This window comes from Rhea americana, unplaced genomic scaffold (genome assembly GCF_003343005.1).
Source record: "Rhea americana isolate MKP2758 unplaced genomic scaffold, rheAme1 scaffold_65, whole genome shotgun sequence".
In the NCBI taxonomy this organism is placed as follows: domain Eukaryota; kingdom Metazoa; phylum Chordata; class Aves; order Rheiformes; family Rheidae; genus Rhea; species Rhea americana.
This window is the reverse complement of record NW_028186812.1, coordinates 394,417-422,008: the sequence shown is the minus strand read 5'-3', so window position 1 is coordinate 422,008 and position 27,592 is coordinate 394,417. Positions and strand designations below refer to the sequence as shown.

At 38.1% G+C, this 27,592-nt stretch overlaps 1 protein-coding gene across 1 annotated transcript; it reads right to left on the bottom strand.

The window, feature by feature from the left end:
• Window positions 1-1,412: 1,412 nt before the first annotated feature.
• RXFP2 (relaxin family peptide receptor 2) lies at window positions 1,413-19,069 on the bottom strand. The gene is given in 17 exon segments (XM_085320690.1): window positions 1,413-1,591; window positions 3,390-3,608; window positions 5,116-5,197; window positions 5,199-5,372; window positions 5,928-5,998; window positions 6,001-6,057; window positions 7,621-7,705; window positions 7,707-7,851; window positions 9,767-9,836; window positions 11,415-11,422; window positions 14,213-14,278; window positions 14,373-14,424; window positions 14,427-14,443; window positions 15,709-15,780; window positions 16,789-16,860; window positions 18,462-18,533; window positions 18,906-19,069. Coding segments are annotated over 17 exon segments (1,605 nt in total).
• Window positions 19,070-27,592: the final 8,523 nt, after the last annotated feature.

The window sequence follows — 27,592 nt, the reverse complement described above, 5'->3', positions numbered from 1 at the left end:
TGTCATTATCTGGGATCTTCAGATGCGTAAAGGCCAATTTAGATTTCATCAGGCGGAATCCCAGGCTGAAATGTGTGCTGTGGGAATGCTTAGGTGGAAACCTCAAAGGTGGGCTCATTGCCACAGTACAGTCACCTTATTATTGGGCTTGATCTGCTGCCTTCAGACGTATCCATTTTATTTCACAGTCTGGGTGGGCCTTAAGCACATATTCATTTTTTTCATCTCAGCTCAGAAATGTTAACTCTTCAGTCTCTTTGTTATTTTCAGTGATATATCCATATACATTGGGGTTATGCTCTCTTTCTTGAGCTTCATTGCACTGAACTCTGTTTGTCTGATAACACTTCAGAATGATCTATGAAGTAGAGTTTCTAAAACCTTTAATAATGCTAACTTTAGTAAATATTAAAAAAAGAAAAAGTTAGTTTGCTGAATGTTTTGCTTTACTCTTTTTCTAAAATCTTGAATCTTTTCTTTGTAGTAGTTCAGCAGCTCATATGTTATAAGCTGAAATATGGCTGAGATGGTTGTAACTAATAAAGGTGAATTGTTCTTCCTTGAAAGTGCTCGAGTCCCATAAATGGTCCCCCAAACACACACTTACCCATGCTGCCAGCATGCCTATGCTTGGTAAAAACTGATGCAATGAAAACTGAATTGACTGCTTTCAAGGATCATTCTGAGAGTTTCATTATTTAATTTTTATTTCAGTCTGGGTTCTGTTGCTTGCACAGGAAGTTTCACTTGACTTTTAGTACCTTAAAAAAATTATAACAACACTACTCAAGTCTTGCAGTTCTGAGCAGTGACTKTATGTGCACAAAGAGACATTCACCTCTGCAGAGCCCACATGTTAAATCCTACAGGTTTAATACAGATTTTCATGCTGCATAGAATGTTCTGGGCTTTTCTCCCAGGAACTTTCAACCTTAGGAGAAATACTTCTCCACAAGGATATATCCTGAAATTGGTAGTAGAGTCGTAATGAGACAGATGCTCTTGAAATGTCATTTGCCTTAACCTAATATATGTTAAGAAGACTGTATCTTGGCAAGTACAGGTATACTGACCCTCTGGGGAAGCTGCATGAATAGTACAAAAGTATCATTGTTTTCAGCTGAAGTGCACAGTTTGCCTGTGTTGCAAACTATAGCATAAATCTCACATGATAAATGTAACAGTTGTCATTTTATTTTCCAGGAAGATGAATACAGAGAAGATAATGGCCAAAAATACACTACATATAAATCTCAGGGACTAACACAGCTGTAATGCAATTAGGTCCAGTTTCCATGATCTTGCTGAGAAACAACCACTCAGAGATTGATAAGAGTTAGTATCATCCTCAGGAATTATTTTTTAAAAAATACAGGCTTTAATGAAGAGCTGTGGATGAGGGAATCATTTGCCTAAAGGACTGAAGTGGCCAAGGTTTTTTTGTCATTTTTGAAAACTTCCCTGCTTTGATGTCTGTTCAGTGACTGCTTTAAATTCTCCTTAAAGAAAGTAGTTGTGAGAGTATAGAGAATGGGGTTCAAGGCACTGTTTATTGGCAGAACAAATATCGCTATCTGGGAAGTGACAGTGTCTAGGAAAAAAATGTAAGACATTTAGTATGTTCTTTTGTAGGAATGCTAAAGAAAAAAACATGTAAAGCCTTTGCTTTCTGTTATTTCTGCAGAATTCTACCATAATATCATTTTTACAAGAAAGGGGTTTGAATTCAACATTACTCATTGTGTTTTTCATTAAGGTCGCAACAGGTTTTCATGAGAAGGGGAAAAAAGGAACTTTTTTGTTGATCAGAGTATGTCTTTTGTTCTGCCTACTGGAATTCAATAAAAGCACTAAACGTGAGCTAAAGTCTATCCCTCTTTATGGTTGTATTTAACATAAATTCAAATTCCATACTTCAGTAAAACCTATTTCTTACATGGCCATTGTCCTCAGTAGATTTCAAAATGCCTTACAAAGAGCAGTCATTATTCTTACGTCACCAAGGGGAAACTGGAGCACCAAGGAGCAAAGTTACTTGCTCAGAAGGCCTTGGACTGAGCAGTGTATAGGGCCTAGGCATCTCCAGCCATAGTGGTACATAGAATCATAGAATCATAGAATCAGTGAGGTTGGAAGGGACCTCTGGAGATCATCTAGTCCAACCTCCCTGCTCAAGCAGGGTCACCTACAGCATGGCAGACAGGGTTGCATCCAGGTGGGCCTTGAAGATCTCCAGAGAAGCAGACTCCACAACCTGTCTGGGCAACCTGGTCCAGTGCTCCGTCACTCTCACAGGGAAGAAATTCCCCCTCACGKTCAGGCGGAACTTCCTGTGCTTCAATTTCTGCCCATTGCCTCTTGTCCKGTCACACGGGACAACTGAAAAGAGTTTGTCCCYRTCCCCTTGACACCCTCCCTTCAGGTACTTGTMCACATTGATAAGATCCCCCCTCAGTCTTCTCTTCCCCAGGCTGAAGAGGCCCAGCTCTCGCAGCTGTTCCTCATAGGGCAGGTGCTCCAGCCCTCTGATCATCCTCATAGCCCTACGCTGGACTCTCTCCAGTAGCTCCATGTCTCTGTTGTAGTGGGGAGCCCAGAACTGGACACAGTACTCGAGAGGATCTGAACACTCTCATAACAATCATGTTTTATTTTTAACTGCTATTTAATCTCTTTCAYCTGGGTACACAAATAGAATTCTGTGCTACTAATGAGGGTAAATTGGTTTTACTTTAAAATAATTGACAATGTATTACATTAATGCTTTCCATATATTATGGGGAATTATTTACCTAATTTTCTACAAACACGAGATATATATTTTCTAGAGTTATAACAGGAAAGCAAGATGCCTTTGTTACAGTGTTACCACTTAGCAGCTGCCGGGCTGTACATAGGCAGAGCAGTGATGGAGAGCTGCGATTTTACACGACTTCTCCACTGTCAGAGTGAGCTGAGAGTGTGTCCTGCCTGCGGGAGTAGGGAGGGCCTGTGGCCTCMTCAGGACCCCCTGGAAATCACTGACTGTGCTTACGATCATGGAATATGGGTTGCTTAAAAACCCTCTTTTTATATATATATTTTTTTTCCAAATGGTCAAACTAACGGACTTACTCATATATAATACARGGAGATTTTGCAGCTGTAGCAGAGGAAAACCTCTTCAGTGGATAACTTGTGCCCATTCTCACATACAYACGTGGATTTGGGGTGATATGCATGTACTTTAAAGCTCAGTTTCAGAATGGAGGAAAGTTAAATATTTTGGGCAACACTTCCTCTCCCCCCTCACCCATGGTTAGCTGGAATTCTGCTRGCAGAATCGGTTTGGTTTAAACTTAATCTTTAACAAAACAAAATAAAAAAACCACACTCTTAGACTGCATTACCTAGAATTTCCAATTGGAATAAGGAGAAGATTCTAATGACAAAGACAGGAATCCAGCAGATGGCATCAGTGAATACTATAAAAAAGAAACAATTGGCAACAACAACATCCCTGCAAATGTGACTTCTTCGTTCTGATGTCTGAAGGGCAGTTTTTTGAGCAGAACAAAACATGCTGATGTATGAAAACACTATTATAATGAAGACTAGCAGGTTCACATCTGTGGGGAAACAAAGCAAAAGGCATTAGAATGATATTTCTTCTCTCCTCTTTCTCCCACCACTTTTCTGTTTCATTCTCTTCTGTAATTTTATTATAATTTTTACCAATAAACATTAATAGATAACAATTTTATGTTAGAAATGTATTCTGAATATTGTCAAGAGTCACACAGCCTACTCACATGCCAGGTGTTCCCATCTGTTACACAGTGAGATGTGAACACGTTGTAAGAAGTTACTATAGAAACAGTTAATACACAGTGTGGGTGGGCTCATGGTTCTAAAGAGCGCTGATCTCCTGACTAGCAATGCTGCAATGAATCTGAAACAAAAAGTTCCTGTAAGACTCTCTCATAGTAATAAAAGAATCACACATTCCCTATCAAAGTGACAAACTCATCTGAAGCATAAGCTGATATCAGATTGGCTTCTTCAGTTTTGTAAAAATAGCCCTCCCAAATTACTAGTGAAAGAATATATGCAAAGTGAGCTGTGCAACTTGAGTTTTAAGAATCTCCCTACATTGTGTTTCAGAATAGGACTTTCAACCGTTCATCAAATGGCAGCTCCCATTTGTTAAATATGAAATGGTCTTCAATAAATAGCTAGGAGCTATTGGAGAAGCCATTTATGACAAAATCCTAGCACCTCAGAACAGACCGTTACTTAGAAGTATGGATGAAAATAAACAAAACAAACTGAAAAGTATAACAGAAATTGCTACTTGAATCTCATTTGACATAGGTATTGCCTTTTTTACTTTCTATTCAGTACAATTCTAAACAAAAACCAGTTTTATCTTTTGGTATGTAGGGATTTTTGCCTTTCTGATATCAAGAGACAAACCCAGCAATAATGGTTAAATGTGTATGTATTGGCTACATAACCCACAGGGCTCAGCAAAAACAAGTCAGAGAGAAGATCGTTTTGTAGCAGTTTGAGTAATTCTCAGTTTTTGCTGTGAAGCTGAATATAACCAGTTCATACATATTTCAGGCTGGAGTTCCTGCTTTTTACTGTGCTTATTGCCAGTTTACTTTATATATTTGATCAGTCATTATACTGTGCCACTATAATGCACATAAAACTGTACTTTACAGTTTCATCCTGTATTAGCTACATTATCTCAGTTTGCTGCTACACAATAAAGACAATTCTGAGTGTTAGCTGAAGGCTGCTGATTTTGCTGATTTTTTTAAAATGAGAAGTTTTTAAGTCATTTTGTTGTGCACACAATTCAGCTAAATAATTACATGAACTGWACTCACTGTTGTTATCCAAATTCTCTTCAATGTCTTCTCCTCTTCTTTGTTACACTCACTTGTGTTTTGTTAAAATTAGGTGCTAAACTCTTCATATGACCTTGTCAGTGTCTGTGCAGCCAGCACTTAGCAGATGAGGCTGCGGTCTTGTTGTGTGCCTTTGAAAAGAAGTGTTACAATATGAACAGTAATGGTGTAATGAGTATAACCTGATAAAAAATAACCTGATAAAAATTGAACTTACCAAGAAAAATACCAAGAGAATGTCCACTGCCTCCAGTTTCTTCTATTCAATCAGAATTCAATAGGTAACAAACACTGTTTTTCTGAYTTCTAATTTCCAAAAATGTCCTCATCCCAAAATGGGATTATTGCTATGAAAAATCCAGCAATCCATATAGATAGAAGAATCACTATTGTCTGCTGCTTTCCAGGACGGATATTACTGAAGGGAAAGACAATCACTAAATACTTTTCCAAGGTCAGATATGTCTGGCCCCTCTACTCAGCCCTGGTGAGGCCTCATCTCGAGTACTGTGTCCGGTTCTGGGCTCCCCACTACAACAGAGACATGGAGCTACTGGAGAGAGTCCAGCGTAGGGCTACAARGAYGATCAGAGGGYTGGAGCACCTGCCCCATGAGGAACGGCTGCGAGAGCTGGGCCTCTTCAGCCTGGGGAAGAGAAGACTGAGGGGGGATCCTATCAATGTGTACAAGTACCTGAAGGGAGGGTGTCAAGGGGACAGGGACAAACTCTTTTCAGTTGTCCCATGTGACAGGACAAGAAGCAATGGGCAGGAACTGAAGCACAGGAAGTTCCGCCTGAMCGTGAGGGGGAATTTCTTCCCTGTGAGAGTGACGGAGCACTGGACCAGGTTGCCCAGAGAGGCTGTGGAGTCTGCTTCTCTAGAGCTCTTCAAGGCCTGCCTGGATGCAACCCTGTCTGCCATGCTCTAGGTGACCCTGCCGAGCGGGGAGGTTGGACTAGATGATCTCCAGAGGTCCCTTCCAACCTTACTGATTCTTTGATTCTATGATTCTATGATTCTGTGAACAAAAGGACACAGACCTCTGTAGGCAGGTAAACTTTTCATCCACAGCACAGTATATTTTTTATACTCTCCATGTATTTAACGTCAAAAACTCCAGTGAAGAGCAAATACACTCCCATTAGACAGTCAGCACCTATTTAAGAAACAGATTACACAGTTTACTGAAAATAGCAATGAAATGCTTCAGGTATAGTATACTTCAGTGCTATRTAAACTCTATCAGGTATACAAAAATAAGTTAACCCTGTAAGTCATGTGCTGTGGGGCTAGGTGTCCCCTGGTCACAGATAGGAGAGTGGAGGCTGATGTGAGGATGTGGGGAGAGGAAGTGTTGCCTAATCGGACTTCCATGAGCATGCAATAATTTGGGGTTAAAGTCCCTGGCTGTAGCCAGCACTGCAGCTTTTGTAGACAGCAGAGTGCTGACCCCCTTCACTGGCTGTGTTTGGCACATAAGCGTGCAGCCCTGGAGCACTCCTGCAGCAGAGTGCGGGCAATGCTCATGGTTCAGACACTACAGTGGCAGAAAGGTGAGAGCAAACTGGAGGAGTCTCAGGCAGAGTGCAGGAGAACTGCACTATAATAAATACACAGAAGATTTCAGACACCTTGCCAGGGATTCACCTCTTCTGATTTCACATGTCCACAATATGTATCTACTAACAAGGTGAATTTATTTTACCTGACTTCAGCTATTTACACAKCTTAGGATCTGATCCAGTCATGCTTTGTCTGTTTTCAGTTAGTGAAATCACTAAATACTTTTGGGACATAATTCATTTGACCTATTTTAAAAATCTTTCTTAGATAAATTGCATCTTCCACTGACTATAAAGAGAGCTCAAGGTGACTAATTCATATATACACATCAGCGCTGTAAGCATCTTAAATCAGGCAAAATAAAACATTTCCTGAATGAAGTTAACATACAGTCAGAAAGTAGAGCTTATAGGCTTGACCTACTTGAACCAAGAGAGAGATATTAACCTGGAAGTAGTAATAGGTCCCATATCTTTTTAAAGGGTTAATCGTCAGAGAACAGCATCACGCTATCGCATCAGGAACTTGCAATGAAGTATGACTTGGTCACAGCAAGTCTGAATTTGGTCTTCTTTGTTATTGGTTCCAGGGCTCTTAATCTGAAAAGGACTGCTGGACAAAATACTGTGCAACCATTTGGAAGTAACTGCATTTTCTGGATAATTATTAAATATTCAATTCAAAAATCACAGAAGGATTTATTAGCTAATGTGTCAAAAAAGAATATGATGATTTGACACATCATACAATAAATACAAACAGTAAGTAGTCTAGTGATAACTAGCTTGGGCATAATCTTTAATGTAAAATGAACAGTAATAATTAATAAAATAAAATGTTTAAGCTTGGTAGGTTCTTTGTATACATCTTAAATATCTGAAGTCAAGGAACTGAGCCACCTTAGTTCTTTTACACTCCTTTTCATTTAGAATATAAGACAATGGTGCAAAAGTAGATAATAATGTTTTACTTATTAAAWTTTTGATATCAGTATATTCACTTACATTTTTATCTATAATGCAGMTTGAAGACAATGGAATATACACAATATTATGTTATATATTATACTATACATATTATATAATACATAATATTGGAGCATATAAAGTATTATATGCTCATCAATTTATTATATATCCCTTTAGTATATGCTTACAACACAAAATTCTGATAGACAAGRTATGTGTCTTGTTTTCTGCTTTGATGAATGATCTCATTCCAATAATAAAAAGATTTCCAAAAACACATAATACAAGCTATGACCCACACAGATACTCTCAGAACATGGTTAGACAAGAGGTCCTCAAATGATGAAATACCACCCATTAATAGTGTGCATATTTGCACATGGAGAGCATAGGAGTAATACTGAAACTTTCTGAAGCAGCTGAAAGTAAAGAAATGAACATGTTATACAGCTGCTCAAATACAAGCCAATTCACAGTTATATATCAATTATGTGATCACATGCAAGGAATTGGAACAGAAGAAACTTTAACAAAACCATTCCTAGTGTCTCGTATAATAGGTATGTTGTGAGAGGCATTTAATYAAGGGAGGATTTATTAAGGAAGAGCTTAGGAGGTTTATAGCAGCTCATATCCTTTTGGTCCCTAATAATGAGACTTAGCTATAATGGTTGTGGTTGCAACTGCCTCTAATTTCCTTTACATCAGTGTAATACATAAGTAAGGTATTCCTKTTGGTTGATCCCTGACACGAGAGGAATGGTCAGTTTTGTTTTCACCAGCCTTTTAATGACTTTGCTACCCTCAATTTGTTGTCGACRTGTTCAGGCTGCTGTGCTTCATGCTAAGGTGCTTAAGAAGCAGATCTTTTATCACCCCTTGGCAGAAGGATTTTGCTTACATTAACAGATTGTGGAATGTCTGTGGATTGTGGTAATGAACATTTAAGGATCTCAGTGTATCAGATTTTAAGTATCTTAATTCCCTGAACATTATTTGAGTATAGTCCTCTGTTTCAGTGGAAGCGCATTCATAAAGACTTGTGGGACAGGATAGAAAGGCTCTGATACAGTAAAGCCTGCAAGAACATGGTTCTTTTAAAATGTATCTTTACATCCCATTGATTTCTGCAAGGTTTAAACACATAGTTTAGTGTTGCCTGAGTACTTGGATTTAACGATGTCTAACATTAAACCTGTCTATAAATGATGCATTTTTATATTGGGAAAYTGTTGCATAATGACTCAGTGTTCAATACAAAAAAAGAATCAAAAATCAAATAGTTAACCACATTCTTGTATTTATTTATAGTTCAAAACCTTCTCATTTTATTTGTGAAATGGTGCTGATGAATAATAAAAAAGAATATCAGAAAATAAAAACATGAAGGGTCGATCTGCAAGTAAAATTCAAATGTGATATATGTAAACAATTATATATCAATTTTTGCATATTGATGTGGACCTATTGATTTTATCCACCCTCTGCTGGTACATAAAGGTATGGACAGGAGCTGATTTATTTTTTATTTTTCAAGAAGTAGTAAAGAATGGAAAACAGAGTATAATATGAACTCTTTAGAAATAAAGTCAGAAAGAGCACTGCACTGCACAGTTGATCAGGATGCTTATTCATTGTGTAGAAGAAGTAAATATTTATATTTGGAAGTGATTCTATACTGAAGACCAAAATCAAAAAAAAAAAAAAAAAGCCTTAAGATTTGTCATCAAGAATGACCTTTTAACTACTCTTTTATACAGATGAAAGACATTTGAGTATATAGTGTTGCCGACACTTAAATCAGGGACTAAAGTTCAGAGGCACCCTGTATTACTGACAGGTTGCTGTGGCATATTATGAAGGAACAAGATATGTTTTATGACAGCAAAGTAAAATGGCTATGTGGCACACATTTTATCTTCTCTATAAACCCATGTGGCTTTTACTCATGTCCAAAATATAAGCACTTTTCTATTTCTAAAGTCATTTCCCATTTTTGGTGCTCTTGAATGAGATTTTCCACTTCTGCATGCTAGCCTTAAGGCTACAGTATCTCCAGACAAGTGAGCAGAGCTGCATTTATTCTTTCGTTCAGAACAAAAGAGTGCAATGGGCAGAAAAAGAAGTAATGTGATGCAATGTAGAAATGAGAAAACTAAATGAGGGGCATGTTTCCTTTCTCCTGTTTCTTTAAAATAGTGAAACACTTGATCTATTGTTGAAGAAATTGGGCTCCCAGCTGATGTAGTATGGAAAAGCAACACATTAGAACTGTTTCGCACATTTTTAAATGGTAAGAATATTATGATGTCTTCTTTTATTCTGTATATGAACATGTGGAAGAGGTTCTTCATATGTTGAAACGTTCCTGTATTTATATTTGGAATCTTGATCATTTCCAGGTCTGGAAAATATGTAATGTCATGATTTATAAACAAATTATATGAAACAGGGCTTTCTGTGGTTATCACTTCCGAAATTACACAAACAAGTATTTTTCTTAAATCATAGGTTTCAAAGAAACTCCTTTATCGCAAAATCCATATATATTCAGTAAGAATGATCCTACTACTTTCCATCATATAGAGCTTTTTAATGAAAGATTGTGTCATGGGGATATGCATTCATCCTGAACTCCCTTTTTAGCTATGATATTCAACAACCAATGCAATATCTATTAACAGAAACACAAGAAGTGAGTTGCAGAGGCAGTCTTTTGATCTCTTTCCTCAGGTGCTGAGCTCAGCTGCTCACAACTCCCAAGAGTGCCAGAGAAGCACAAAAAGAACAGAAGAACTTAATAAAGGGCAGATGTGGCATGTTCATGGCAGTTATAAACTGCCTTAAACAAAGCGAGAGAAATGCTGAGAAATGTGGAGCACTCAGTAATGTTAGTATGGAGCGCCAGGAGRCAATCCACTTTGCCAATGTAGCATGCCAGACAAAAAGAACAGGTTGTAAAGGTGCAAGGCAGGCAACCAGAGGGCACCTGTAAGTGGAAAGTTACACAGGGTTTTGGTTTCTGTTTTGCTGTAATGCAAACAAGAACAGGACAGAAATGGGTGTATATCACTATCTGAGTAGATCCTGAGCAAATGCTAATGGCAGTTAAAGACAACAATGAAAAAATGTTGGAGAAATATAGCCCTCCTCCTGCCTGTGACAAGGACTTCAACGGGACTTGCTGACTAGGAAGGACACACACTCCATACAGGGAAATACGCTATTAAATATCAGTAAAAAGAAAAGGTCTTTGTAATATTTTCTATTAAATGCATGCAAGCAAAACCAATACCTTTGGCCTTAAAAGCATTCAACTTGATAAAAATCCTAATGGTGACAGAGCCATGAAAAGACACTTTGTGCACTTGAATATATTCAGTAAGGGTTTCCTGAAGTGTTTGAAAGCAATCTTCATTCTGCAACATCCCAAAAGAGGTTCAGTCAACAAATTCAGTGTCAGGMATGTGCATGTGTTGTGAGGCTTCACAAACTCAGTAAGGCCAGAAACAGCAACAAAACATTTTTTAATGTTTTTTAATTTAATGGAAAAAACAAAGAAGCCATTTGAATAGATTATTTGATTAGCTGTAGTGCAAACAGGCAAAGAATAAGCAAAGTGACCTATAGCCACCTGACAGATGAAAATGCATATAGAAACCTACTATATTGAGTATGTCCATTATAGTGTACATGCCTCCAGCTGGACAATAACTTTTCAAGAGGTTGTTTTATCTGCACTGATGATATTTCAGAAAAAAAAAGTGCATGAAATACTAGAAGTGTGGACAGGAATTGAAATCCTGTCAAAGAGGTTCTAGTAAAAGGAATAAGAAAAACCTAGCTGTTCTATTCATAAGATGCTGCTGGCATAACCTGTAACTGATTCACAGCAATGGCAAGGGAGTGTATAAATGATATACTTTGATCAAATTTTAGAAAAGGGAGTTATCACAAATAAAAAAAAGCAAAACTACAGAGCCAAGTGATCTGTTTAGAAGCGAGACACCAATTGTTGATTTATTTGGAATGAATGTGGTGAAAGAAGAAAAGTAACCCATTCTAAAGAAAATATATCCACAATTCCAAATATGGGAGAAACACCTTAGTCTGGTAGGATGATAAAKGAAAGGCTGAACTTAAAGGCACTAATAGAGGAAATGAGTAACAACTTCTGCGTTTGTGAATACTAGAAACAACACTGCAAGGAGTCTGTGACAATTGTGACAATGTATGTAGCATCTAGCAAGGCCTTACAACCAAAACAGTGTTATTGTTATCGCTGTGTCAAGAAGATCATAGGACTGCTCATGTCAGACATAAGAAAAGATTAAACTMCAAGCTATAACCTCGGAAAAACTTTGGCCATAGGGCAGACGTATATTTGAAAYGAGTCCAAGACCAGGAATTCCTATATTTCCTATTTTTCTATTCTTTGACCTGTCTATAGGTCAAAAAGACCTAGTAGATATTCCTGCCTCAGCTATTCCCYGCACCCACTGAAGACACCTTATGAAATTAAGGTTACTTACTTAAGGCTCTTGTCACCGTAGTTAGAGAAACTGATAAGTTGTTTGTTTCAGTTCTAGGAACCTACAGGGGAGATTCTATTGCACAAGAATTTCAGATTTTCTTTGAGGATTAGATTGAGATTTGGTTTGGCTCCTGTTCTGCCCTAAGCCAAGYGACATTGTTTTACTTTTTTTCATGAGATTTTGTCTGTAAAAATTCTGGTTTGGGATTATATAATACCTATCTCATGAAATAAAAATGCCTGTCATCTTGTTAACATGGCTTCTGCAAAAATGAATGATTATTGAGTTCCCTTTGTCCTAGTTAATTCTAGCCCAGTTAGATTTTTTTGGATGCTGACACTATGTCTGTCTTACATTCTTTGCTCCTGTATTGTGTGTTGTGAACTGAATATGCCAGTCAGACAATCATTTTGACAGGCAGGCAGGTGGTACTATTACATTGGCAGTAACATACCTATCACAGTTAATATGCTCTCAGCTTAAAAATAACTGCAGTTTTCCTAGCTGGTCAAGGTTTATATAGAAGCAGAGCACATCCCATCCATATTTCAAAACAATGTCCTGTCTTATGATTACTCTCTTGCCCCTATGGTGGCTTATAGACTAGAATATTGATGGTAACAGTTACATTTGCTGCATTAATTCTGTGAATAATAATGAGACAAAAGGCTGTAATGCACTTCAAAAAGAATCTGAAAGGAAAATTTAAGCTGGTGYGGGTTCCACATGGTTGATTCAGTTATGTATCAAGAATAATTTGAGTTTTTGGAGTATTTGAGACATCCATGAGGAGCTGGCTGGTACAACATAGGACTTAGGAGAAACCTGTGGCCTCCTGGAGGAACAGTAGTTGGCCAAGCAGGATCAATATCCAAGGGAACCTCAAATGACACCAGGCACCTACATGTGGGCATCTGAACAAGCCAATGGTCAACACGGTCAGTGAGATCTGGAGAACAATTCATCCCAGTGTAGATTGGCTTTTGGTTAGCTGAATCACTCTCCAGACTGTTTTGACTAGGGTTTGATTCACTTACCTGATCATAGATGTCTAGTATTATTTGACATGTTCTATGGTATCTGAGATGCCTATGTGGGCAGGCAGATATGACACAGGACCTATGAGAGACCAAAGCCTTTCTGGACTGGCAGCTGGAGGTCAGATAAAATACCTTCAGGATCTCACACAGCAGACATCTGGCCTGTGGCACTGAGCTGGTCTCCTAAATTTCTCTTACTATAACGGGAACCTAAGACACCTTGTTCACCTTGCTACCCTTRGGCACTTACATATAGGAGTCTACAAAGAGGAGCAGAATGCCCTATGTATYGAGTTCCTCATGTACTTAAACACCATCAGTGTTTTTCACTGTGTGGCACAGGAGAAAAATAGCAAACAATGTATTGCAGGAAAGCTGTTAAGAACAATTTATGCATAATATTAGCTCCATTTTTAATTATCTGATAATTTCCAATGAAAACTTGACTTTTGCTCAAAGAACATGTTGAACATTCATATTAATTTGTTTGTCTTTTACTTAATAAAAAGTAGAGTGAATTGAAGCTCAGGTATTTAAAAACAACATTTGGTTCTTCCTTCGGACAGATTTTCAAGAAAAAGCAATATAGCACGGGATGACAATTAATCTTAAAAAAGATGATATACTCTTGCTTTTCAACACTGAATCCAGTGAATTTAGAAGATGCTCTTTTAGATGAGTGTGAATCTTCACAGGGAGCCACACACATGTACCAGAGAGTCACCAGAAAGATCCAAATTAAAGAAGAAACAAGAAAACTTTTGAATTCAAGCTTTATGTAAAAATACTTAGTTTAAAAAAATAAAGGGGCTGAATTATCAGTCCTGTGAAGTCATTATTTTATGAACCACCTCAAATAAAAGTTCACTGAGGTTCTAAACTACTTGTTACTATTTATTTATGTCCTTCTCATCTGCCCAAGTACCCTATCTGTGTTTGTTATACAATTTGTGCTCTTTTAATGCATTTTGATTGCTCCTAGGCTCACCAGTTGCGAACAACCGTAAAACTTAGTGAACTATATGGCTGTAAATTGTGCATTTGGGCCTGCTGCCTCAGTGTGTTGAGCACTCCTGTAAGRATAGAAATTAAAGGTATGTCCAGCATCTCATAGAATGATGATCAATACTTCACATGTCTTCATATGCCTGATATTATTTAGTGTACTATGTTAGTGAAATATTTCAGTTTTTACTTACAATAACTGAAGTTGCTGAAGATTTCCAAACTGATCGTCATAGAGGTGAGAAAGTGGATTGAAAGATAAGTTGCTAAAAGAAACCAGAACTGCTTCTTACTTCAAGAAAAAAAGGTAGAGTATGYTATAGCCTAAAATTCAATGAAGGACTCTCATTTATAACTTACAGCTTTTGTAAATACTTCAAGTCTTTAAAAACGTAATGTGGTAAATCTGTATCAAGTTGCTGAACAGATCCCTTGGAGAAATACAGAGAACAAAAGCAATCAGTTTCACTATCAGTGTTCCACTCTTCCATTTCAAAACACAAACTTGAAGAACTCTAAGATACAAATTTTATCTATTTTTATAGTCAAGGAGGCAAGCTACCTTATTTAACATTTTAATAGCATAAAAATGATCTTCGGTGGTTTGGTGATTGCTAGACATGGATCTTTTAGCTCTGATTCATCATAACTAATTCAGCTGAGGTATCTAATTTGGGAACCTGGTTGCCTGAGGGTTCCTCTATAATTTATGAACTTAATCATTGTTGAGAGGTGAGATGAAGCAAGTCCTAATTACATAGATGTGAAGTTTTCACATTTAATATAGGTAGAATATGGAAAAACAAAACAAAAATCTCAGCAAAAATCCCTCGGTAAATTCAGCACTGAAGATTGGCATTAGTGAACGATCTGTTCATTTCCTGGGAGTTTTCACTCAGCAAATCAGTGCCTTTAACAAGGCATATTAGTCATCACCCTCCTTCAACAGCTAGTAATACCCTGTTTCAGTCCTTTATATCATTGTAGTCACTGACAGCTCCCCTTTTCCTCTAAACTTTCTCTTCTTTTTCAGGTTTCTACACCTTCTGCAGCCGTTTCATGTTTCTGCCTAAACATGTCATGCCAGAAAACGAGGTAACCAAACCCCAGATGCTGTGTGACTACTCTATATGCAGATGAAGCTAATGCACACATGCTTATCCCTTGGGGGGGAAGTGGTAGTCTCAAATCTTAAAAGAGGTGCCTAAGTTCCCCAGAGAGCTGCTGGGAAGAGATTGGTTCACCTGCAAAGCACAGCAGGGCTGCATGGGTGCCCTATACCCTCTGTAAGCTGTACAGGGAATCTAGGTATCCACAGCGAGTGATCTAAATGAAGTTAAAAATGTAGTATTGGCTCCAGAGGACCCAAATGAAGCTGGTGTGGAAAAAACATGTTCCCAGAAGGGAGGCAGTCTGATACTCACTTGGATGCAGAGAGACCTTGTTTTTCAGCCCATGCATTTTGGATTGTGTCTGTTGTAAAAACCAGGAGGTCTTAGAACTATAAGGTTCTTCTCTCCTCATTGCTGTCCTCCTACTACTACCTATAGCTCCCCCTTGGCCAGTATATTTCTGGCCTTGTGCCTGTGATTCCACATGGTTTCTTGGCCCAGATTTAACAGGAAAGGTAAAATACACTCACAGATATGTAATAGCTCAACCTCTATAATATAAAAATAGATTTTAGAAAACTCACAATTCAGCCAAATCTTTTAATGAGGAAAAGGTATTGGCAGGCACGAAGTGAATTTGAGTTCCACAAAGAAACCTGTAAAATAAAATATATATTAGAATAAGTATTTATTGATTCACTTTAATATAGAGTACTAATTTCATGTTTTGGTATGACTGCTTAGCTTTTTACTTTTCCTAGTTGTATTAGAAGTTACGTAGGACCCTAGTTAATTTTTACAAGCTGTAACAGGGTCTATTATTGCAGTCAATGTAAAAGAAACCTACACAGGGCTAAGTAGTTAAGTAGAACTTTCCTGAACTTTAATTAAAAGTAAGCAATAAGTAATAAGGAACAAGTAAAAGAGTAGTAGGGAATTTTATTTGATTAAAGGCCATCATTTGATTTGCTGTCTAGACAGAAATTTTACATGTTCAAATTTAGATTTTTCTGCTCTTGTTCTGGCTGAGTTTCATACAGTCCTACTTCAGGGAACTCTGTTTCTTCACCAATAAAACATCATGTGTATAACACGAGGGAATATTTTGTATTTCTTAATCTGCAGAATTCTTTCTTCATGATCCTCTTTCAACCTCTATTTATCCTGTCATGTGTAATTATACAGGGATATAGCTAAATTTTAAAAAGATTGAATTATATTACCATATATATTTAATTTTATCGGGAACAAGATCTTTTGCTCAAGTTTCCTACACGGTGAAAACACACTCTGAAGGAGTGTGTACTAATTCAACAACAACAACAACAAATCTGCAAGTTGAGATATAGGCACTCTCTTATTGTTTCTGCTTTGTGACCAGAATGCAAGTAAAAGGACTTAGCGGTGTTTAAAAACATCTTGCAATCTGATCACAAGGCAGAAATAATACATAGTGATTATTTTGTTTGTGGGAACAAGTGATATCATGATARTTGCCAAGAAGTTCCATACAAAAATTTAAATAATTATAAAGAATATCTCATTGACAAAAGCTGAGCTATTTTGATTAGACTGCAACTGAGACAAATGCTGTGTTGAGCCTTGTGAGTCACACATATTGAAAAGATTTTTATCGTTTATTTTTATATAATTTTTTTACTTACAATACAGCAAGCACATCACATTCCAGGAAAGTGGTATTAGTTAAGATCTTAGTATGATTGCCTTCAAAATCCCTAAATAACAATAGGCAAAGTGGTTTTATTCACAGGTTRTATAATAATTTCAAAAGAGGGAATTTAAGCTCTGGGTTCATCTTGGTTTTTTGGATTTTCCTTTATTTATTTCTTCCCAAATTATCCCTAATTTATTACCTAGATTCTGAACATGAAGGTAAATATCAAACAAAGCAAATTATGCCTTTTCCTTTGTTGTAATTTTGTTTCTGTTTATGGCCCAGCTCACCAACCCATTCCTTCCTCCTGTCCCATTGTCCCCCTATTTCAGCAATAACAGGCCAATACCTGCGGCATTTCTTAAGTGTAGTCTGCATATTGGGAAAAATAGAGATCACTAAGTGGAGATTTTACATTTAATTTTTTGTTCTTTTTCTTAGAATGTGATCCTGTGCCTCTACTCAGCCCTGCTGAGGCCTCATCTCAAGTAGTGTGTCCAGTTCTGGGCTCCCCACTACAACAGAGACATGGAGCTACTGGAGAGAGTCCAGCGTAGGGCTACAAGGATGATCAGAGGGTTGGAGCACCTGCCCTATGAGGAACAGCTGCAAGAGCTGGGCCTCTTCAGCCTGGGGAAGAGAAGCCTGAGGGGGGATCTTATCAATGTGTACAAGTACCTGAAGGGAGGGTGTCARGGGGACGGGGACAAACTCTTTTCAGTTGTCCCGTGTGACAGGACAAGAGGCAATGGGCAGAAATTGAAGCACAGGAAGTTCCGCCTGAACGTGAGGGGGAATTTCTTCCCTGTGAGAGTGACGGAGCACTGGCACAGGTTGCCCAGAGAGGTTGTGGAGTCTCCTTCTCTGGAGATATTTAAAACCCGCCTGGATGCAACCCTGTCTAACGTGSTCTAGGTGACGCTGCTTGAGCAGGGAGGTTGGACTAGATGATCTCCAGAGGTCCCTTCTATGATTCTATGATATATAAAAGAACGTTCCATTGTTGCTACTTCTGATGCAAAGACTTTTTTGGGGGAGGGAAAGCTAATTCAAGTAGCACAGTTTGTTCGTGTCTGTTTGGAGGAAGCTCTTAGGGCAGAATAGATTCTCAAGAACTTGGGTATATATTATGACTGATAAAAAGGCAATTGTCCACAAGCTTTTTGTGATTTCCCCAGGTATTACACTAGTATTCTCTTACATATGATATGTACCTTCATGTGCATATCCTGGTACCTGCCGTTATTTAGAAATGTCAACATTGACATTTTGAATTCCTGGTACTCCCTATTCCATCTGAAGAAAGTTCTGATACAATTGTTCCAGGTGGGATTTCAACATATATTTATATACTAGTCCATTGTAACATATGTCCATTGCAGTAACTGATGTTCTTTCCATTGGAAAACTAAAGTGAAAGACAGAATTTTGCTAAACACGAGAGTCATGAGAACAAGAAGCAGCTCTAAAGATTTAGGTTGGCAGATAATTGGTATTTTTCAGAGCATCATTTGAAATATAGTGGAGTCCAATTTTCAAGGTTATACTTTTCAGATTGTCACACCTTTAAAAGTGGTTTGGTCTAACAGAATAAGCAAATGTGGAATTTTTATCTTCACAGAAAAGATATTTATTTATCAAACTTTTGCATATTTTACTTACATCCAATTAGTTAGAGGCATTTGAGAATAGATTTTCTTGGGAAGAGACTCAAGCAAATTCCTTATCATTGACCTTCATAAAGTAAAATATGATTATAAAACAAGACTTTTTATCATACTTTATAACAAAATASGCAAGTATAACAAAGATAAAAATATAAGCTTTTGAGAAAAGCAGCTGGGATTAGATTTAGTTATATTACTTTAAAATTTGAGGTAAATTGAGATTTTATAGAAGCTACACAAGAAAAAAGATTTCTTAAGTTGACAGTAACAAATCAAAGCACAGGAAATTATCTTTTTATGCTGGCTTATTAATGTCTTTTATTTATAAGCAATGATTATGTTGAATGACTGAGAAAGATACTAAATTGACTAACTTGAAAAAAGTTGTTCATTGAATGATTTACATTCTCAGTACTAACACTGTGGGTTTCCTCCACACCCTATCTCCTTCTTCACTATTTCTTGTGGGAGCAGGTAAGGGTGGGAAGCTCCTCCTGCATTTGTTTCAGTGCTGGCTCTGCGGAGTCTGGTCTGTTGGCTGCTGGAGCCAGCTGCAATGACAGCCACTGCCTGGCAGAAGCTTGGCTGAGACAGCAGACTCATTGGATCATTAAAGACAAAAAAGTTTTCATCTCCTCTTCCCTGAACCAATGATAGTGGGTAAAGCATTAGAAAAATGTCCTTTTATGAATAGTTTTGGGCTGCACAGGGTTTTTGCTATGATTCAATGAACAACCTTTTCCTAGGTCTTAAACATATCCTTTTTAGAGTAAGACATAATAGCAATACTTTATGTTTACATACACTAATCTCTCAAAATGCCAATAACTATTTTTTGTTCAAAACTTGGTAAGGAACCTGAAAAATTAGCCTGATTTTCAAAGACACTGAGCTTGTATGAGCTGCTGGAAGTAGTAGAGGTACCTGGATTTTGAGAAACAGTGCTTAATAATGWTATAAAAAAAATGGTCAATATGCTTTGTGAGTATCGACTGCTCAGGGTCCGTCAGGTAAACATACTAAAGAAAGTTTATGATGGGAGAATAATGATATGAAAAGAAATTCAGTGATTTGTCTTTGTCCCAAAGTACAATAGAGTGACAGTAGGTGTAAAAATCTGGGAAGTGCTCACTTCTAACATACATCTCAAGCTAGAGGATTATGCTGAATAGTGATTGAATGAGCGTTTGAAAGGAGAAGTGTAGATGCAATTCACTCTTTYTGTGGAAGGATGTTTCCTCTGTGATACCGTACAGGCAAAGTACCCTACAAATTGGTATGAAAAGGCAAAATAAAGAAATATTGTAATCACAACTTCTGAAGCCTGTATAGTCCAAAGAATGCTTTCCTTGATATTTTTTAAATGCAATTATGCTGTAGAAATATGGTATAGATAAGGCAAGAAGGACAAGGTAATCATGTTTCATTAACTTTTTATAATTGCAGATGTTTCATAATCCCACATTTATCCCCTTCTGCCATTTTAAGAGCACTACTAAATTAATGCCTGGTGTAACACCATGGAAGTCAGATTCAATATTTTCCACCAGAACAGAACATTCTAATGACTTCTTCTGAAGCTGTTCTCTATGCATCTGTCTCCAGGGTGTGTCATTTCCCATTTCTTGATTACAGTTTTGGAATAGAAGATCATAGAGTATAAAAAGAAGATATAAAATAGAAAGCACTGAAGGCTGACGAGAAAAGCCAATACTATTCTAGGCTACAGGCATATTATTTTGAATTGAGAACAGTTATCCTTCTTAGCACATTTATATTAAGATAGCTTGCACCTGGTGATGCACCTCAGCTGAAAATTAGTGGCATATATACTTTGATTAAATAAAATTGGTTCTAGCATATTTGTTTTTCCCATTTGGTTCTTTCCCATTCTTCAAATAATACATTATATCTTGAAGGTTGCTAATCTGTTCTGGGGAAAGCAGCTTGAGCTGTCATTAGGAACTRTCTAATAAAGGCATATACCATCAAATAGGAATCAAGAGCTAAATTCAGATACTGTGTACTTATAGGATATGTGAGGATTTATTTTATGCCTGGTATATGAATTCTTATTCTTGGAGCTGTCATTGTTTTTTCATATAGATTACGTACCTGATAGTTTTGTATGTGTGCCTTAATACTATAAGAATTTATCCGAGAGATGCCAAGTACAGAGCACATTGATTTTTTATTATCAACTGTGTTTAAACAGAACACAGTTCATTTTACCTCACAATGTGATATATACAAATGTTTCCCTTCTTTGTAACTTCATGAAGGGCAGACTAGTTCCTACAGGAACTTAGAGAAAGCTAACTTGAAAGCTCTCCAAGTCAAATTCCAATAAAAAGGCCATCTTACTATATAAAGAACACAGAAGACACCACCCATCTTGAAAAAATGTACCCGTGGTCTAYGAGAGGATTGACTATAAAGGAGAACTTGCAATGTTTATAGCTTATTGCATAATTTTGCAATCAGTTTCCATGGTAGCCTAGCACTTAAAAAAAAAAAAAATGAAAGAATTGAAAAGGTTGCATTATTTAACCTTCTAAAACAGTAAGTTGTAGTATTACCACAAAATGGCAGTATTACTTATTAGACAAGCTTATCTTSTCCTTACTTATTTTTCTGTGACGGGGGGGAGACCAGATCTCTATGTATTGCTTAAAAACTGCCTGCATCTGTGCACATTTGGATAGAGGGGAGACCAACATGATCAAACATCAATTTCAAAAGCAATTGCTGTGCTATACAGTTATAAAGGTGATCACCCAAGTGACTGTATGTTGATTGTATGCATTCCACATGTGCTGGTACCTATGCAATATTTTAATAAACTGTCAAGATACTTGTATTTTATTCACTTCTGTATACTTGATGAAAACTTAATCTGGAAGAAAATGGATCTGGTTGTGTATAAGTAATCTAAAAAAAAATGGAAACTGATAAATTAACTCTAGGTCTTAACTGGTTAGCGTTGCAACTTTCAAAAATTAGACTTCAGATCCAGATGCATCTGACAGAAGGTCAGAGCCTGCAAAGGACTTTGGGTGCATTACATTGCCTGTGAAGCCTGGGTAAGCTCAGCTTCCCCATCATCGGTTCTTCTTGTTCAAATCCTGAATGCAGGCTTGAGTGCCCCCACAGGGTTAGCTGAGAGAAGACAGTCCTCCCTTTTGGCTATTGACAGTTGAACAAGCTAGCTGAAGGCCAGCAAATTTCAAGTACTACTCTTTTAAATATTCTCCTTGCTTCTGTCATCCAGATATATCGTYGAGAATTTCTCAAACTAAGAAGTATTCAGCCTTATGTAAATTTTGACAACTTATAAAACAGGAGCTGGCAACATGAAATAGCAAGCTGTCAGTCATTGTTAAGAATGAATAATCCTGAAATTCCCTCTTCGGTAACTTCAGTAAATTTTGGTGGTTGCCCATTACCCAACTTCTAGCTGCAAACAGTGATYTTTAGTGAGTGGCCTGGGGCTGACAGACTTTAAGCAACAGGAATGACAAACCTGAAGAACAGCATTCAACCTACCTATTTGTAAACACCTGCAGTACAAATAGCCACATCTTAGCTAACACTCCAAATTCTCTTTGGAGGACAGAAGTAAACATGTTCTGTGTGCAATTCACATGACCTGTATTAGATGACTGGTCTACATTGTTGACACATATATTAGGTCAGATGAATCCTGCCCTAAAATGAACCTTGTAGCAAAGTACTCGCAGCATTCACTGCATCCTTAAATCATCTAGTACATGTTTACAGTGGGTTGGCCCATTCCACAATCTCTGAAAGCAGATGGTCCATATTTAGTAGTTTAGAGGTATGCAGAGTGCATTCAGCCATCTCTTTGTTTCTAAAGCAGTTTTAGATCTGAGAGCAGAGGGAACTCTTCCTACAGGAGAGTTACATTACTTGAAACAAGTGGAGCAGACTTTAAATTAACAGTAGTACATTCTAGTTCTGGTTCCATGCAGCTGCAATGTTCTGGAACCTAGGAAAAGGAATGAAAGATTTCTTGATTTTATGTCTTACGTATCAGTAGCCAAGCACTTCTGATCAGATGGAGTGTCATTTTGAGATTTCTTCATAGAAAGACATCGAACATCTAGATGCAAAAAAAAAAATCCAGAATTACCTTAGTAAGGTTCACTTATCAGGAAGGCTATAAACACTGATGCTGCACATCCTGGGACCGCAGTGCTTTGCATATAGTGAAAGCAAGTATAAGATAAATTAAATTTTAAATCCTGCTCTCCATAAGCAGAGTACTAGCTAGATAAGTGTAAGTAAGTGAAAAACAATATGTGCTTAATGTACATACATATATATTTATATATATATATAAAAGTATATGTGTATGTGTGTGTGTTTGTGTGTGTCTGTGTGTATACACCTGTGCATTTGATTGCACCAAACTCAATGAATGAATACACATCGAGACCTCAAACTTCAGGCAAAACAATGGAAAATAATGAGAACATATCATGACTGAAATAGCTGAATTAACTGGCAATTTTCCAAGTTATATGAGATTAGAGAGGGAATCAGTTAAAATTTATAAAGCATGGAAATTTATTTTGAATAGATTGGCAGAATATCAACCTTTGTTGGTACACYGGGGTGTGGTTTGGAGCTAAACATAGGCAAATGGTAAACAGAGAAAAGTCATCAAAACAAATGAACACATACCAAGTTAGTAGTTTAGAGATGATCGTAATGAAGAAGGAAAGAAGCATATGGAGTGGATTTGAGATAYCTAGTACAAGGAGTGAAAGAACTGTAATTTCACTAGGAAGTAGGTGGCAACGGAAGACTGAGAGCAGGAGACAGTAGAGTTGACACRTTAGCTTCTGATCCAACATGTTGTAGAGTCACAAGAGAAGTCAAATGTAATGGAGGGGGACCATGCACCAAAATAGGGATCATTTATTAGCCAAAAARGAGAGTGGTCTTGTTGCTCTGACTTACTCCTTGCCCTTTTGGTTTGAGGGTGCATTTGTCTACACAAAGTGTCTTACAACACTTGAAATCACAGTATAATAAAAATTCGTCCTTTCACTAGTAGAGAGCTTTATGACGTACCCTTACTTATCTACAGGAYTCAGTGCACTCACTTTGAAAGTTTCCCCACACAGATATGGGTGATCAGGAGTAGCTAGCATGGATTCACCAAGGGGAAATCCTGCTTCACCAATYTGATAGCCTTCTGTGATGGAATGACTGGCTGGGTGGATGAGGGGAGAGCAGTGGATGTTGTGTACCTTGACTTCAGCAAGGCTTTTGACACTGTCTCCCATAACATCCTCCTAGAGAAGCTCTGGAAGTGTGGGTTAGATGAGTGGACAGTGAGGTGGATTGGGAACTGGCTGAAAGGCAGAGCTCAGAGGGTCGTCGACAGTGGCGTGGAGTCAAGCTGGAGGCCTGTGGCTAGTGGAGTTCCCCAGGGCTCAGTACGGGGTCCCATCCTGTTCAACTTCTTCATCAATGACTTGGATGAGGGGACAGAGTGCCTCCTCAGCAAGTTTGCTGATGAAACCAAGCTGGGAGGAGTGGCTGAGACACCCGAGGGCTGTGCTGCCATTCAGAGAGACCTGGACAGAGACGTTGGGCGGAGAGGAACCTCCTGAGGTTCAACAAGGGCAAGTGCAGGGTCCTGCACCTAGGGAAAAATAACGCTAGGCACCAGTACAAGCTGGAGGCTGACCTGCTGGAGAGCAGCTCTGCAGAGAGAGACCTGGGAGTGCTGGTGGATGACAAATTGACCATTAGCCAGCAGTGTGCCCTTGTGGTCAATGATCTCCTGGGGTGCATTGGGAAGATTGTTGCCAGCAGGTGGAGGGAGGTGATCCTGCTCCTCCACTCAGCCCTGGTGAGGCTTCATCTTGAGTACTGTGTCCGGTTCTGGGCTCCCCACCACAAGAGAGACATGGAGCTACTGGAGAGAGTCCAGCGTAGGGCTGCAAAGATGATCAGAGGGCTGGAGCACCTGCCCTATGAGGAACGGCTGCGAGAGCTGGGCCTCTTCAGCCTGGGGAAGAGAAGCCTGAGGGGGGATCTTATCAATGTGTACAAGTACCTGAAGGGAGGGTGTCAAGGGGACAGGGACAAACTCTTTTCAGCTGTCCCATGTGACAGGACGAGAGGCAATGGGCAGAAATTGAAGCACAGGAAGTTCAGCCTGACCATGAGGGGGAATTTCTTCCCTGTGAGAGTGACAGAGCACTGGCACAGGTTGCCCAGAGAGGTTGTGGAGTCTCTTTGTCTGGAGTTCTTCAAGGCCCGCCTGGATGCAACCCTGTCTACCATGCTGTAGGTGACCCTGCTGAGCAGGGAGGTTGGACTAGATGATCTCCAGAGGTCCCTTCCAMCCTTACTGATTCTATGATTCTATGATTATCCACTGTCCACCAGCAGAGGTTAATGTGGCCAGGATTCCACAGAAATTTCACCACTGGAGTCTGTGTGGGACATGCCTTTAAACACTGTCTGTTTTCTTTCTTACCCAGCAGAGTGTAATTCCTTCATTCATTGAAGTAATTAAGATATAAAGAAATTACATTGAAATCTCAAACTTCTCAGGCTTGCAGATCTTCTGAGGATTATGCAGTGTGCCTTAGCTGGAGGAACACATCCCAGCACCAGATTTGGTTTCTGCATACTTWTAGATGTTGCTCTACTTGTCACAGTTCTCTTCATCTGCACCATTCCCACAGTCATTTATGCCATCACAATGAAATGCCTGCAGGAGGCATATTTTATAATTTCCGCATGGCAAATAACCATTTTGGTGGACAGAACCAGCTGAAATGCCTTCGATCAGTCAGGRTGCTGAAAAAATATGGGAAGTCATGTTCTATATATGACAGCATGTGATGAATTAGAAGGGTCTGATAAAACTGCAACCACAGCAAGCAGTTGAATAATTTCATTCTCACTTTAAAATATGCCATTTCAATTTTGCCACTTGTTTTATGGCATTGACTAGAAATGGCTTATCACCACTGAAATTTAGAAAAGACAGCTTAAAGTTTCTCCTCTTTTTTTCCATCTCTGCGAAACAAATAGCTAGCTAGAAAAAAAAAATCATCAGTGTACTTTTCTGGTAGACTGATTCCTCAATGATATGGACATGAAGTAGCAAAACTCTGCTGCATGGCAGCAGCTGGACAGGATAGTGGTATTTTGGTGCTACTAAGCTGAAGTAATGGAAGTCTTACGTGAGGAGAATTTCCAGCTGGAGCATGTGGAAAGCTATATCTCCCATGTTGAAAGCGGTTGAGCAACGGAGATATATTCACTTAACCATTAGAGAGATACAACTTGTAAAAAAAAATCATCAGATCTCCTAGTTACAGTAAAAGYTTTGGGCAATTTGTAAGTCAAATCTTGGTATGAATCTGCGACGTGTGGTCTCAGATTTATGGTTGTTCTTTCAGGATTTTTTACAGTAATGGAATTAGATTTATAGTCTTGTGAATCACTCATTTAGACAAGATGTTCAAAGTAAGAGAATGATTTTTATTTCCTGTATAGGACACTTCACAGATGAATGGAATTCTGCAGAACATTTGCTGAAAATCTGCTATATCTTTTCATCATAGTTATGAAGCATATGCCCATTCTCAGAAGCACTTTTTCYTCTCCACAAAGTCTACAGGAGCTTTTATTACCAAAAAAGCCTAATGAAATAACCTTAAAACTGCAAAAAGCAAAACAAACAAAACATAGCAAAGCTCTCTACATCATACAGAACTRGTTATTACAGTTTTTATTCATTAGCAACTTCTTTGAAAAATGAAGTTCAAATTTGATCAAACAAATATAGTCTTTGTTGAACTGATGGGTCTATAGACCCACCTTGCAAAGACAGACAGGTTGACTTAAACAAGACTCCTTTGGGACTATGTACAAGATTAAAGTGAAGCATATGGGATAAAATTACAGGGAAAAGAGACAGAAACAAAAGGAAGTAATTTAATTCCCATGAAGCCAGAAGATGTTTAGGGGATATGTAATATCAGCACTTATAGAAAGGGTAGGAGTTCAGCTAAACAGTAATTTTTAACTAGAGAGTACGTTTTAGTCTTATCTAAGTAACATTGTCCTAATAATATTCTTTTTTTGCACAATGCAAAGAATTGAGGTTGGGACACAAGACGACAGGAGACGAAATATATAGTTGATTTCAAAAACAGACTTGAGTTTCAATACAAGATTCATTTTTTGGGGGACAAAAAAACTTGTCAAGATACACCTTGCCTCTCAAAGTGAAATACCACTAACATTCTTTTGTTACAACACTTACAGACTGAGGAAGAGTTTTGAACTAATTTATCTGGAAGCTCCTGTTGGAATTCAATATTTGAATAAAATCAGATAGTTTAGATTGGTAAAGCTATAGATCTTTGTATACCAGTGTTTTGAATAATGTTACAATTAGATTCTGATAGCGTGATTTAGTTAGGTTAGATTCAGATAGTTACCAAACTATTCTGATTGACAGTCATCAGATTCTTTATGATACTGTCAGTACTTCTACTTTTTGGACCTATGTTTTTGTGGATCACGTATCAGAGAAAGATTTTTTCCTTAAACAGTCTAAACTTCTAAGTTTGTACAATATATCAGCCTTGGGTATATTACAAAGGAAAAAAAGTACAGTTGTTGGAAAAGAACATAAACCATATTCTTATTGTTTTTGTGGTAAAGATAATCATAGAAAAGTGTGTAAAATTTAATATTTTAGCAGAAATAGGCTCTCGCAGCTGTTCCTCATACGGCAGGTGCTCCAGCCCTCTATCATCCTTGTAGCCCTATGCTGGACTCTCTCCAGTAGCTCCATGTCTCTGKTGTAGTGGGGAGCCCAGAACTGGACACAGTACTCGARATGAAGCCTCACCAGGGCTGAGTAGAGGAGCAGGATCAGATCACCTCCCTCGACCTGCTGGCAACAATCTTCCCAATAGGCAGAACAGGCTCAGCCAGAGGCCGGGTGAAGGCAGGGGAGGCAAATCATGAAATTGTCATGACAAATGACATTGACAAATCATGACATTGAAATAGAGTAATTACATTAAACAGAGGGGGAAACAAAATAAAACAGCAGCA